Consider the following 14,689-nt stretch of genomic DNA (forward strand, 5'->3'; position numbering starts at 1 on the left):
TTTTGCGACGGTTATTTTTAGCGCGGGTATGAGGGAGTAGGGAGAGGGTAGGGTGTTGCCTCCAGGTGCAAGAGTCTGATATGCGGGTAGAATGTTTTCATTGTTTTAGGGCCTCCTTACTGCCCTGTGGCCTAACAATAGCAACCTCAAACTCCTGGGTTCAAGTGATCCTCTTGCCTCAGCCTCTAGAGTAGCTGGGACTATAGGCACTTACTACAATGCTTGGTTAATTTTTCTATTTTTAGTGGAGATAGGATCTCGCTTTTGCTCAGGCTGGTCTTGAACTCCTGAGCTGAAGAGATCCTTCTATCTCCGCCTCCCAGAGTACTAGGATTATAGGCATGAACCACCACACCCAGCCTGGTTTTTGTTTTTTGAGAATTTTGTTTTGTTTTATTTTGTTTTGTTTGCTTCTACTTTTATTACTTTTTTTCTTTGATTTTTTTTTCATTATTAAAGAAGTCCATCTGCATGGTGGGGGTCAGTTATGGGTTTGCAGATACACAGTGAGGATAAATTATTATTTATTTCATTTTTCATTTCTATCTTAATTTATATCTACATGGTAGGTGTAATTCTTCCTTAAGTTTTGCTCTATTGTATTAAACAAGTAATTTACTTGCCAGCCTTTGGAATATTAATATTCTTCTTTGGGAGTTCTGGCATTTACAGAATAATTGGTGAATCATCTCACCTTTTTATAACAGCAAATGAGAACTGTCTTCTGGGTGATCCTGCCTTCCCCAGAAGACTCTAGACAGCAGATGGCTGAGCTCACTTGGCCCATCAGCATCCGTATAGACTTACAAGACCCTTAACTAGCCTGCCTAGGATGTGAGTTGTTTGTTTAAAGACATGTAAGCATTTTTCAAACATTTACACTCCCAGGACATTTTCCTAAACAGTCATCTAGTATGGCCTCTGCTCTCCTTAATTCATCCAGCACCTACCCCCCCCCCTTTTAAATCCCACCAAGGAAAATATAGCAGTTCCTTAACCATACCATTTATTTTCTTGATGTCCAAGAATCAGTAGGTTAGTTTCAGTGTCCACCACAAATCCCTTTTGCTTCCAGGAAAGCTTCTTTGTTTTGGTCTGATCCCTAGATGGTCCTTATTTGCCATACATAGAGCTGTTTATATTCTTAAGTAAATCTCAGGGCATAAATCTCTCATTGGACCTTCCTTTGGGGGCTATTTCAGAACCCAAACAGTTTAGCAGCTTTGACTGGCCATTGCCATCATCTCATTGAGCTCACCCTTATTATAGCCCTGAGAAACCGCCTAATGCCACACCCTTCTTACTCTGTTTGTACTTTTGTGACTAAATAACTGTGAAATCCCCAACGAATAGCCCCTCAAAAGTGGGGAAGAAATTATTTTTGTTCACTGTGCCCTGATGGAGCCACCCCACGTTCAGGTCTATCTTGCACAGCTTTGTATGCTTTGTATGATTAGTGTGAAGCCACTGTTACCTGGGGGGAGGTTCACCAAATTGAGAATCTAGAAAACCTCAGTTCTTATCCCAGTTGTATGACCTAAGACCAAGGTGACCTTAGATTAGTATTTTATCAATGTAGCCTCAGTTTTTTATCTGGAAAATGGTATAATACATTCCAGATTGTTATTAGAATTGAAAAAGGTATATATGGGTAAGATACCTAGCTTAATTCCTGGCTCACATAGACACTCAACTAATGATAATTATTTTAGATCATTCTTGAAATTATCAAAGACCAGAACAAACAAACTGAGCCAAAAGCTAAAACCTGACAGGCCCTGGATGTAAAAGAAATAGCAATCCTGCAATGTAAGTAAACCTATGGTTTTTCAAATCATTTATTTCCTTCTCTTTTTTTTTTTAAAGAGGAGAATGCACCGAAACCTTACGGAATAGGATCAGAGAACTAGAAGCAGAGGGCAAGAAGCTCACGATGGACATGAAGGTGAAAGAAGACCAGATCAGAGAACTAGAACTAAAAGTCCAGGTAATCGAGGAAAAAAAGACTTCCCTCATACATGAATTCTCCTTTCATGCTAGATTTTTGCTGTGTTTTAATGGGGGAAATGATGGCTTTTGTTGCAGACAAAATCCCATTGGATCTGAAAATCTCTGTATGACAGAAAATACCTGAAGCTCTACTTGACCAGCTCATTTCAAGTCATATTTAATGTAGCCAGATTCCAATATAAGCCAGAAATGTTAACAGCCCCTTGACAAATCACAAAACAGGACTTGACATCCCATAGATTCATTTAACTTTTTCAGGTTATAGGCCAGACTAGTGTCATTTGGAATTTACACATCTCTTAGCCTTCAGCCTCTGTCCATTACCAGGGAATTGACCCTCCTGGATAGTCCTGAGCCTTCCAGATTGTGGTTTTTAGCAGAGCATGATGAAGAAAAGAGCTAGTGCTGTACATATAGTCCGGTTTGGGGGTTGTGTATGGCATAGCCAAGTATTTGGCATTTAAAACTAATGTCATGTATTGTGAAGTGACAGTAAGTTGAATTATGTGGGACTGGTAAGAAATACTGTCAAGTCAGTGGAATAGAATAGATGACTGGGGACAAAGCCTAAGGCTTTTAATAAAGATGGCATTGGAGATAAATGGAAAAGGTGAGGATTAGTCAGTAAAGGCTTTGGAACAAACGGCTAGATAACTGGAAATAAAAAAATTAGAAGCTCATCTCATACCACAGTGATTTGCAACTAGTGTGCCATGAGAGGATCTTAGCTGTGGCTTGAAATTTTTTAAAGATCACTAATTAAATTATTTTCTTTTTTTTTTTTTTTTGAGACGGAGCCTCAAGCTGTCCCCCTAGGTAGAGTGCCATGGCATTACAGCTCACAGCAACCTCCAACTCCTGGGCTCAAGCGAGTCTCCTGCCTCCGCCTCCCAAGTAGCTGGGACCACAGGCGCCCGCCACAATGCCCGGCTATTTTTTGGTTGCAGCCGTCATTGTTGTTTGGCGGGTCGGGGCTGGGGATTCGAACCTGCCACCTTAGGTGTACGTGGCTGGCGCCTTAGCCGGTTGAGCTATAGGCGCCGAGCCTAAATTATTTTCAAAAGAAGTTCAAAGCAAAGTTTTTTTAATTCTTTTTTTGAATAATATAATTTAAGTGAACTGTGGAAGTTAGACTATAAGTTCAAGTGTGTCATGAGATAAAAATGTTTAAAAAACACTGTCATACCACATGAAAAGAAATTCCAGATGAAGAACTGAATGCAGAAAAGAAGAAATAATTTTTTAAAAACTAGTTGAAAGTATAGTAGAATTTATTTGATCTTGAACAGGAGACTTTCTAAACATGAAAGCAATGGAAGAAATCACAAAGCAGGCTGGGCACGGTGCTCACACCTGTAATCCTAGCACTCTGCAAGGCCAATGGACCACTTGAGCTCAATAGTTGAAGACCAGCCTGAACAAGAGTGAGACCCCATCTCTACTAAAAACAGAAAAATTAGCTGGGAGTTGTGGCACATGCCTATAATCTCACCTGCTCTGGAAGCTAAGACAAGAGGATCACTTGAGGCTCAGCACCTGTGGCTCAAGTGGCTAAGGCGCCAGCCACATACACCTAAAGTGGCAGGTTCAAATCCAGCCCAGGCCTGCCAAACAACAATGATGGCTGCAACCAAAAAATAGCCAGGCGTTGTGGCAGGTGCCTGTGGTCCCAGCTACTTCAGAGGCTGAGGCAGGAGACTTGCTTGAGCCCAGGAGTTGGAGGTTAATGTGAGCTGTGATGCTTCAGCACTCTACCCGGGGGACAGCTTGAAGCTCTGTCTCAAAAAAAAAAAAAGAGGATCATTTGAGCTCAAGAGTTGCTGTGAGATACAGCACAGCACTCTACCCACAGCAACAGAAATCACAAAACAAAAAAATAATAAACGAAAACTCAATAGGGGAAGATGTAGATATTGCAACAGATTTTATAAATAATAAATACATACCTTAAAATTTGCTGAGAAAAGCTCAACTATAGAGAAAAATAGGCTAAGGATATGAACAAATAATTTACAGAAGAAATATAAATGACTGCTAAAAACATAAAAATATAAATCTAATTATATTTTCATAAGGCTTTCTAAAACATGCTTCAAATTAATCCTGTACCCTTAAAACCTGCCTGTGTTAAAAACAGTATAGCTAGTCCCTTAATACCTTAGAAATACTTTTTTTTTTTTTTTTTTTGAGACAAGAATCTCACCATGTTGCCCTTGGTAGAATACTGTGGCGTCACAGCTCACAGCAACCTCAAACTCTTGGGCTTAAGCAGTTCTCTTGCCTCAGCCTCCCAAGTAGCTGGGACTGTAGGCGCCTGTCACAACACCCAGCAATTTGTTATTTTTGTTGTTGTTGTTGTTGTTGTCATTATTGTTTGGCAGTTCCCAGGCTGGGTTCGAACCCCCCAGCCCCAGTGTATGTGGCTGGTGCCCTAACCGTTGAGCTACAGGTGTCAAGCCTGATGCCAGAATTTTTTAAATAATGTCCACCACTCAAAGTTAATTTGTTTAATTTTTCAGGGAGCATTAGGCCATAAATAAGACAACATCTGAACCTTATCACTGATAACAGCACTCAATGACATGCATTTTATGTGCGTGTGATATTATTGCTGATAGCAGCACTCCATGAGATGCATTTTATGTGCTCGTGTTAGGCATGGAAATCTCACAGTGCTGTTCAACATCAAGTAGACTGGAGCCTGTAGACATTAGTGAGCGCTGTTCATGTTGCTACTGCTGTTATGTTCTGTTTAGTTGGCATATTTGCATCTATCAATTAAAATACAAACAAATGACATATGTTCCTTGTTAACTGCTCCATTGAGCCTTGATAATGTGCACAGTAGATAAAATAGTATCACACTGAAAAAAATCGCATAAAATATAACCTCATCAGTCATAAACAATATACAGATTAAAATTAGACATCACTTGAAATTAGCAAAGATACTTTAAATGATAACAACAATCTTTGTGAGGATGTGACAAAATCAGCCTCATATGTTGCTGGTGGAAGTATGACTTTCTAGAAAGTCAGTGCACTTTTTTAAGTATTTCTTTTTAGTAATCCAACCTAAGGTAAAGATTTTAAAATCTCACCAGTGATTGATATGCAAAGATGTTCGTAGTGGTGGTATATAAAAGCAAAAAATTTGGAAAAAATTTTAACACTGGGAGATTTGTTTAAATTTTGGTATATAAATGTTTAGGAATATTATATAGGCAATAAAGATTTTATTTCCACATAAAGTCAATTTGTAGACAAAACTATATATATGGGGCAGCGCCTGTGGCTCAGTGAGTAGGGCGCCAGCCCCATATGCTGAGGGTGGCAGGTTCGAACCTAGCCCCGGCCAAACTGCAACAAAAAAATAGCCAGGTGTTGTGGTGGGTGCCTGTAGTCCCAGCTACTTGGGAGGCTGAGGCAAGAGAATTGCCTAAACCCAAGAGCTGGAGGTTGCTGTGAGCTGTGATGCCATGGCACTCTACCAAGGGCGACAAAGTGAGACTCTGTCTCTAAAAAAAAACCAAAAAGCTATATATATGGTATTGTGTCACTAGTGCTAAAAGATATATATATATGTCTTTCATAACATATATATGTGTGTGTGTGTATATATACGTACGTGCTTTTAAAAAGACTAAAAGAAAATATATCAAAATTTTCATTGTTGGTATTATGGGTAATTTTTATTTTCTTTGAACCTTTCCATACTTTTAAATTTTCCCTAATAAATTAAGATTTCTCTCTTAAAAAAGAAACATTTATGTATCTGTATAAATTAATTGGCTGTATTACCAGCTGTTTTAAGTGGCCTTATTCTACAGTATGTCCTATCAAAATAATTAACATTTTTGCAATTTTTGGTCCAAACTGATGGAAGAGTTTTGGCAAATTTCACTATGGTACTACAGTAACATTTGCAGGTTGACAGTGAGGAAAAAGTGCTCTGTGGTTCTGAATTAGGATTGTAAGAAAGTATTTTGTTGGGTGGCAGAGTCCATTGCTATCTACACTTATGCCCAACATGGTTGAATGATTATCTGCTAAATGCTTTTATATGTGTACTCTGCCCCATAAATACACTGGACACTTGCTCTAAAGTTAGTAGCCAGGCCAAGAATAGTGGTATTTAATTTATGATTTCAGGCTAACTTATAGATGCCAAAAGTACCTTGTAGCATTGCTGTTTTGATGATATTGATAGGAGCTTCGGAAGTATAAGGAAAATGAGAAGGACACCGAGGTGTTAATGTCAGCCCTCTCAGCCATGCAAGACAAAACGCAGCACCTGGAGAACAGCCTCAGCGCAGAGACAAGAATCAAGCTGGACCTGTTCTCTGCACTGGGTGACGCCAAGCGGCAGCTTGAAATTGCCCAAGGTAGGAGTGCACGGGCCCCTGGTGAGGGGATGTGACTGAGAACAGAACACACAGGGATGTGGAGGGAAGATCTTCCCATAGAGCGCTGAACCAACGTTTAAATTTTCTCTTCTGGTGTTTTGTAAGTGCCCAACATTGAAATGTAGGAACCATCACTTTAAGTCATTCTGTGGACATATTTTGAGATGAGAATATGTCAAGTGCAGGGCATACAGAGGAAAGTGTGATTTCCATGTTTAAGGAGTACACGGTGTTATTGAAGAAGTAGAGAAATGCAGAGTCATTAAAAGGTGCTGGCAAAGAAGTATATGTGGGGCCTGCAGGAACATAGGAAGAGGCAGGGGAGTTGAAGAGGGCTATTTCCCAGAGGAGCTGATGTCCAAGCTAGGGCTTGAGGAGGTAGTGTGGTGGCAGTGGGGAGGGGAGGTGTAGAGAGGCATCTGGACAGAAGAAACAACTTGAACAAAGGCTGAGAGGCTAGATGGGGCCTGATGGGTTCTGAGCTACAGCTGGTTCTGCTTGGCTGGAGCAAAGGTTGCAAATAAGGCAATAGTGGAGGGAGTGTGGAAAACAGGCATCTACTTGGCACATATTTACTGAGACCTACTATGTGCTGGGTACTCTGATAGTCCCTGAGGATACAGCCCTTGAAATGACAGGTGATGAACAAGCCAGTAGGGAATGTGTCAGAGGACAGTAGTTACAATGATTAAAATAAAGCAGTGGGGAAAAAGCAGTGGGGAGACAAGGTGTGTGTGTGTGTGTGTGTGCAGGGCTCTTCTTTTGACAAGGTGATCGCCAAAGATCCCTTGAATAGGTAGTATTTGAGAAGAGACTGAAAGGAAGAGAGTGAGCCTCTTGAATAGCTGAAGGAAAGCACTTCAGGAGAGGGAGCAGCAAGTGCAAAGCACTAAAGGGAGGGTTTGGGTGCAGGTGCAGTCTACACAATGGGAAGAGTCTTTGTTGGAGGTGGGGGAGGGGAGGGGGTAGCAATGGACCTGTGGCCCATGGAAAGATCTTGGGATTCTGAGTGATTTGGGGAGCTGGACAACTTTTCAACAGAGGCACAGTAAATTTGAATTTTGCTTAAGAAGTTGTACTCTGATTATTACTCAAATCAATTAGAGTAATAAATTGAGTATAATATGGAAAAAATAGAGTATTCTATAGATTACTAAATAGAATACTGAAAAGAACTTTCAAACAATTGATTTAGTGAAATGAAAAAAATATATATATTTCAAGCAGGGTATGGTGGCATGCATATATAGTCCCAGCTATTTAGGAGTCTGATGTGGGAGATCACTTGAGCCCAGGAGTTTGAGACTTGCCTGGGCAACATAATGAGACCCTGTCTCTTTTTAAACAGATAGAAATTCAACAGGGACATACAGAGGAGTCACACTCTATGCAAACATTGTTCTAGAAGCTCCAGGGGAGACAAAAATGAATACAATACAGTGCATGAATTTTGGTTTTAGACTTCTGTTTTTGTTTTCGTTTTTTTTTGAGACAGTCTTACTTTGTTGCCCTCGGTAGAGTGTCATGGCATCACAGCTCACAGCAACCTCCAACTCTTAGACTCAGGCAATTCTCTTGCCTCAGCCTCCCAAGTTGCTGGGACTACAGGTGCCCGCCACAACGCCCAGATATTTTTAGAGTTGAGGTCTCACTCTGGCTCAGGCTGGTCTCGAACCTGTGAGCTCATGCAATCCACCTGCCTCAGCCTCCCAGAATGCTAGGATTACAGGTGTGAACTTCCATACCTGGCCTTCCTTTTATACTCTAAAAATTACTACCTTAAAAGTTTATTTCAGGCTTGGCGCACTCCTTGAGCTACAGCTCAAGTGGCTAAGGTGCCAGCCAAACAACAATGACAGCTCCAAGCAAAAAGAAGTTGGGCGTTGTGGCAGGTGTCTGTAGTCCTAGCTACTTGGGAGGCTGAAGCAAGAGAATTGCTTCAGCCCAAGAGCTGAAGGTTGCTGTGAGCTGTGATACCACGGTATTCTACCTAGGGTGACAGCTTGAGATTCTGTCTTGAAAAAAAAAAAAGTTTATTTCAAGTAGATTATATTTTTCAATATTTATCTACTAGAAATTAAAACTTAAAACATTTGTTTTAAAATAACATATAAACATATTACATGTTAACATAAATAACATTTTTATTAAAAAAAAACTGTTTTCCAAAACAAAAAAAATTAGAAAAATAGCATTATTTTACATTTAGCAAATCTCTTTAATGTCTAGCTTAACAGAGATTGTTTGATTCTTATGTCTCTTTTTATATTCTATTGTGATTTCACAGTCAAAGTAGCTTCTGGTTTCCACCTATGTCAGAATGGGTGTGAAGAAGGCAAATGAGTTCTTAGTATTATTACAGAGGTAGTTTTGTCCTTGTGGACCCTGATGACTTTGAGAATTGCTGCCATAAGGCTGAGCCAAGCAGAAAGGCTGCTCTCATAGAGGCAGAGGGCTAGAAAGGCCGGAGGAGGCTCAGTGCCCGTAGTTCAGTGAGTAGGGCGCCAGCCACATACACTGAGGTGGGTGACATAGTGACACTCTGTCTCAAAAAAAAAAAAGGCTGGAGAAGAGATCCAAGAGGCTTCATGGAGTAGGGGGCATTGAATGGGATTTGAAGAAGAATTCTGAGAGCAGAGGAGAGAATGGCAGGGGTGAACAACATTACCTGAGTTAAGTAGTGTACGCAAAGCAAACGAAGTGCTGACATGGCCAGATGAACAGTCTAGCAGCCTTTAGCTGGGGAACAGGGAATAAAAGAATGGGAGATTAGGAAGACTGTAAACAAAGTGGTACTAAAGAACATATTCCCTAGATTTTCCAGAAAAAGGGGGTGATGTGTTCTAGCTATTATTTTGGAAATCTCCTTCCAATAACAATGTGAGGGATGGATATGAGAGGTAAGATTAAGTGGAGGTAGAGAGGCCAGTTAGGAAGCTGTTACTATCTTCTATCTGAGAGGTGATGGGTATGGGGAAGGGAGATGACCCAGACATGTGAGTAAGGCAGAATGGACATGCTTAAGAGATCTGGGAGGGATAAAGTTGTTGGGACTAGGGAAGAGGAGCAGAACAGATTTAAGGAGTGAGAAGGGAGAACTAGTTTGGTTTTGGATGTTTTGATTTGGAGGTGTGCTCTCCCCCCAGTAGGAAATATTCATTAGTAGATGGGAACTTTGGGCCTAAACCAAAGAGAAAGGCCAAAACCCCTGGGTGTAGGATGGTTAGATATAGAAGTTGTGAAGTTGGTGAAGCCACAGGAATGGCTTGGAATGGCCCCGGTTTTAAGCAAGGGTGTGTGTGTGTGTCTGTGTGTGCAGGAGTCAGGCTGCTTTAGTCTGTGGATTCAGGGAAAGGCATTTAAGACTTCTGGGGGCTGGGCGCCCGGAGCTTAGTGGTTGCGGCGCTGGCCACATGTTCCGGGGCTGGTGGGTTTGAACCCAGCCTGGGCCTGCTAAACGAAACAAACAAACAAAAAAACAGCTAGGCATTGTGACAGGCACCTGTAGTCCCAGCTACTAGGGAAGCCGAGGCAAGATGAATCACTTTATCCCAAGAGTTTGAGGTTGCTGTGAGCTATGACACCAGAGCACTCTACCAAAAAAAAGAAGACTCCTGGGAATCTTGCTTTGAAGCTTAACTACTAACCTTTTTGCCTGCCTGGCTCAATTCCCTGGGAGATGGTCACCCTCTCTGCCTCATCCCTGTTTACTTGGGTTGGCAAACTTGGAAAAGATCCCCCTGGAGTGAAGCTGCTCCTGGTCTCAGAGTAGCCAGGGGGAGCTTGGCTTCCTAGCACAGACTGCTCTAAGCTGTCAGCCCAGAAATCCTCACAAAGCAACAGGCAAAGAGAACTATCTTTTCCAAAGCTCTGGGGATGTTTGCATGTTACTGATTAAAGAAATCAAACTTAAATCTGCATGGAAAAGGATATAGTGGCTCATATATCAGATGCCATTAGGTATTTTATTCATCTGAGGCTTACTTTGTTCAAAGAGAAAGAAGATATTTGATGCCTACTTGAAGCTTCAGAGACATGAAGGAAGTGAGAGGGAGCAGTTCCTTTCTACTGCTGTTTGCTACTGCCTTCTCCACTACCGCCCTCCTCTGTCATCTTAGAATATTCTAATAAGAACCCAACTTTGTAATTCAAATCAAACCCCTCATTGCTTTTCTCCTTCCTACTTTGTATATCATTTGATTCATTCTGGTTCTAAAATGACTTTCATCTCTACTACATCCTATTAAAAAATAACCAAGCTCTCTTACATGCCAAGGATATTATCTTCAGTAGACCTATGAGCAGTCTCAAAATAGGTGCAACTCAAATGCGACCTTTTTCTTTTTCTTTCTTTCTTTCTTTCTTTTTTTTTTTTTTGACAGAGTCTTTCTCTGTCACAGCAACCTCATCCTCCTGGGTGCAATCTCCTCTTGCCTCGCCTCCCTAGTAGCTGGGACTATAGGTGTCCATCACAACACCCAGTTAATTTTTCTGTTTTTACTAGCGATGGGTCTTGCTTTGCTCAGGCTGATCTTGAACTCCTGAGCTGAAGAGATCCTCCCGCTTTGGCCTTCCAGAGTGCTAGGATTACAGGGGTGAGCCTCCCTGCCCAGCCAGTCAACTTTTTTCTTTCTTTAAGCATTTAAATTTGTGAAAGGCAACTCTTCCTAAGTGTTCTTTTCCCTAATAGACCAGGGAGCCACATAGCATGATGGAAATTGCATGGGCTTTGGAACAAAGTGGTCCTGCATTTAAATCCTACTCTGCCTCTTAATAACTAAATGATTTTGAATAATATACATAACTTGCAGAGCCTCAGCTTTCTACTGTGCTGGGCACTAGGGGGATAGCACAGTTTCTGCTCCCATGGTCCAGGAGAGAGAGATGATGGACGCAAATCATTACCAATGAATAGTTCCAAGAGACAAAAGAATACCATAGGAGTGTAGACTCCAACCAAACTGCATGGCGTTGTAACCTGCCTCTGTCACTAGCTGTATACCTTAAGTAAGTCAGTCAACTTCTCTATGCTGTGGTTTCCTCATCTACAAAATAGATACTGATCATGAGTGATAATTTCCACCTCATAGGGTTGTCATGAGAAAGAAATGCACTAGTATATGTAAACACTTAGAACTATGCCTGACATATATGAATCTCTGTGTTATTTATTGTTATTATCATTATCACTAAGAACAAGTGACAGAAAGGAAAGTTTAGGGTATGTTAAAGGAGTAGTAGGGTGCTGGCCCCATATACCGGAGGTGGTAGGTTCAAACCCAGCCCCCACCAAAAACTGCAAAAAAAAAAAAAAAAAAAGAATATAGGAGTTGGGGGGAACTGATTGAGAAGGGAGGATCAGAGAAAGGTTTGCTGAGGAAGTAGAAACAGAAACCTCATGTGTTAGCAAGCAAAGAGAGCAGGAGACGCATAGAAAGGAAGTGGCCCCAGGCAGGAGCAACTGATTGGATGGAGAAACTGAAGTGCAGTGAGGGAGGGTATGCCGGAGACTGAGGAGGATAATGTCACAAATGCATCCAGCCAAGTGCAAACCAGGCAGCCGGTCTGCGGGGCCTTGTGCCAAAAGGCAAGGGCAAGTGATCTGGGCCCTATGAGCAATTCAGCAGTCACAGTGCTTCATCTGTTTTCTGTCAGAGGACCTGGTGACATAAGTATACTACTGTGACTGATTATCAGGCTTCAATTGTTCTGTATTTCTTGGTGTGACACTCAAGGAAAAAAATTCTCATCCTCCCAGAAAAAAATTTCACCTCAGCAGATGGAGCCAGAGATCAAAATCAGCAGCCTTCTTAGGCTGTCATAGGTGACTGCTGCTTTCAAAATATGGTTTCTGGAAACTGACTTCTTTTTTTTTTTTTTGAGACAGAGCCTCAAGCTGTCCCCCTGGGTAGAGGGCCGTGGCATTACAGCTCACAGCAACCTCCAACTCCTGGGCTCAAGCGAGTCTCCTGCCTCCGCCTCCCAAGTAGCTGGGACCACAGGCGCCCGCCACAACGCCCGGCTATTTTTTGGTTGCAGCTGTCATTGTTGTTTTGGCGGGTCCGGGCTGGGGATTCGAACCCGCCACCTTAGGTGTACGTGGCTGGCACCTTAGCTGGTTGAGCTATAGGCGCCGAGCCTGGAAACTGACTTCTTTACGCCAGTCCTACTGCATGAACAGAATCCCTTCTTAAGCTGAGTCAGCAAACTGTGGCCCACAGGCCCCATGTGGCCTGCCACCTGTTCTTGTACTGCCTGTGAACCAACAATGGTTTTTACTTTATCCTTGGTTGGAAAAAAAACCAAAAAACAATATACCGTGTATGGTCCACAACACCTAAAACATTTACTATTTGGCCTTGATACGAAAAGTTTGCCTCACCTAATAAACTGTCAAACCTGGCGTTGTTCCTGCTGAACTGAACTACTCAGGGATAGGCCAAAGGGGAGCACTGGGTTGGGCATGCCTTCCTTCATCACTAATTGTGGGTCTTTAATCTTCCAGGACAAATCCTACAGAAAGACCAGGAAATCAAGGACCTAAAACAGAAGATAGCTGAAGTCATGGCCGTCATGCCCAGCATAACGTACAGTGCCGCCACCAGCCCCCTGAGCCCCGTTTCCCCCCACTACTCTTCCAAATTTGTGGAGACCAGCCCCTCTGGACTTGATCCCAATGCCTCTGTTTACCAGCCCCTGAAGAAATGAAGGCCAGCTGTGTGTTTTGCCCAACTATTTGGTTACTGGAAATCATCATACAGGAGCGTCTCTGGCAGTCAAGATAAAAAGTTTATATTGTATTTTGTGGGACTATATATGTTGTCATTTTTAAAAAGGGGGGAAAAGATAACATCCAAGTCTGATTAGAACTGCCCATCAGTTTTTCTTGTAAATTTTTAGAAGACCTCACAGAACTTTACAGTTTATTTTTCTCGGCCAACACATTAAAACCATTCTTGGATTTCAAGTAGCCAACTTTGCCTTTTATGTATTCTTACATAGTTTCCTTTTGAAGAGAAAAAAAAGCAGAGTTTTTGCTTTTCAACCCTTTATTTTTGTTTTGTTTTATTCTAAAATAAGCAAGCCAAATCTGCACATTGGATTCACATGGGATGATGATGAAAACTTTTAGTTTAAGAGTGAAGGGTTAAATAACCTAACACAGCTTTGATTTCATAGCTGCATTAAAGAAGATGATTACTGATATTACAGAAAACAAATATTAATTGCCCCTCCAAGGACCAAACACATTGAAGGAGCATCCTGTAAGCTGAGGAGAGACCTAAGTGATGAGACTAGCTGTAAGAACGTAACGGGGGTTGTGTTTGAAATATTTATATTCCCATCAGTATGTTTAGTCCTAGAAAATCGCTAGCAGCAGTCTTCTTCACAGTGCCTTGGGAAAAGACATTTCAAGAGGAAACTTGATAATTTTAAACTCTTTTCCCCCTTTACCATCATCTATCTTCTATCTGTGTCAAGCTCACTGCGGATCCTGCTGTAAAGCTGGTGGGTAGCTGGGCTGTTTGGTGCCACCACAGCTACATCTTCTGTTCCTTTTAATAGACAGCACCACAGTGTTCTGCACTTGCCTCCAGCAAAGCACCTTGGGAAGGGAGCTGGGCGGTGTTTGTGTCTGAGAGACTGTAACGAATAAAAGCTGCACTTCTAGGTTTTTTTTTTTCTTCATTTCACTTAACTGTGCTTTCTCCACTTTCCATCATCTTGTGTTTGATGATTTCAAAGAAGCTTGACTATTCCTCAGCTCTTGTGCCAAGGAGGGTTGTTTTTTTTTTTTTAAGACTCTTAAACTCAAAACTCTGCACAAAGATTTCAATTTCAAATGTTTATTATACATTGATAGAAAACTGTCTGCACAGGCAACTTTTGAAAGTGTTTAAGATTCAGGGTGGGGGTGGGGGGAGGGACGGGGGGGTGGCAAACCAAAATTGTGTTTGGAAACTAGGAAAAATTAAGAAACCACATAGATTGGTTTTGCTTCCTTGCCGTGGATTCTGGAAGGACACAGTTCTTCTAAAATTTCCTGTTAATTGGCATGTACATCTCATTTAAAGCAAATTAAGTAGGACAAGCAAGTCAGTAAAATAGAAGTATTAAAAAGAATCATCCTTTTAATCACAGATCTTATTTTGGGATTTAAGAAAACCTAGCTTTAGCCAGGTGTGCATGTTGCTGCCATTTGGCATTTTTGAATCATCTTGTGTAACTGTCACCATGAAAGTGTTACTCAGAATTGTCATAGTTTTTTTTTT

The 14,689-nt window shown here is 41.5% G+C and overlaps 1 protein-coding gene across 1 annotated transcript in view; it reads left to right on the forward strand.

The window, feature by feature from the left end:
- MACO1 (macoilin 1) overlaps window positions 1–13,386 on the forward strand; it is a 65,236-nt gene extending 51,850 nt beyond the window's left edge. Inside the window, exons 9-11 of the mRNA XM_003799774.2 lie at window positions 1,867–1,987; window positions 6,221–6,395; window positions 12,922–13,386. Coding sequence (XP_003799822.1) covers window positions 1,867–1,987; window positions 6,221–6,395; window positions 12,922–13,124 — 499 coding nt within the window. The 3' untranslated portion in view covers window positions 13,125–13,386. The remainder of the gene's footprint in view (window positions 1–1,866; window positions 1,988–6,220; window positions 6,396–12,921) is intronic.
- The last annotated feature ends 1,303 nt before the right edge of the window (window positions 13,387–14,689 follow it).

This window comes from Otolemur garnettii, unplaced genomic scaffold (assembly GCF_000181295.1).
Source record: "Otolemur garnettii isolate 467f Iridium unplaced genomic scaffold, OtoGar3 scaffold00156, whole genome shotgun sequence".
NCBI lineage: Eukaryota > Metazoa > Chordata > Mammalia > Primates > Galagidae > Otolemur > Otolemur garnettii.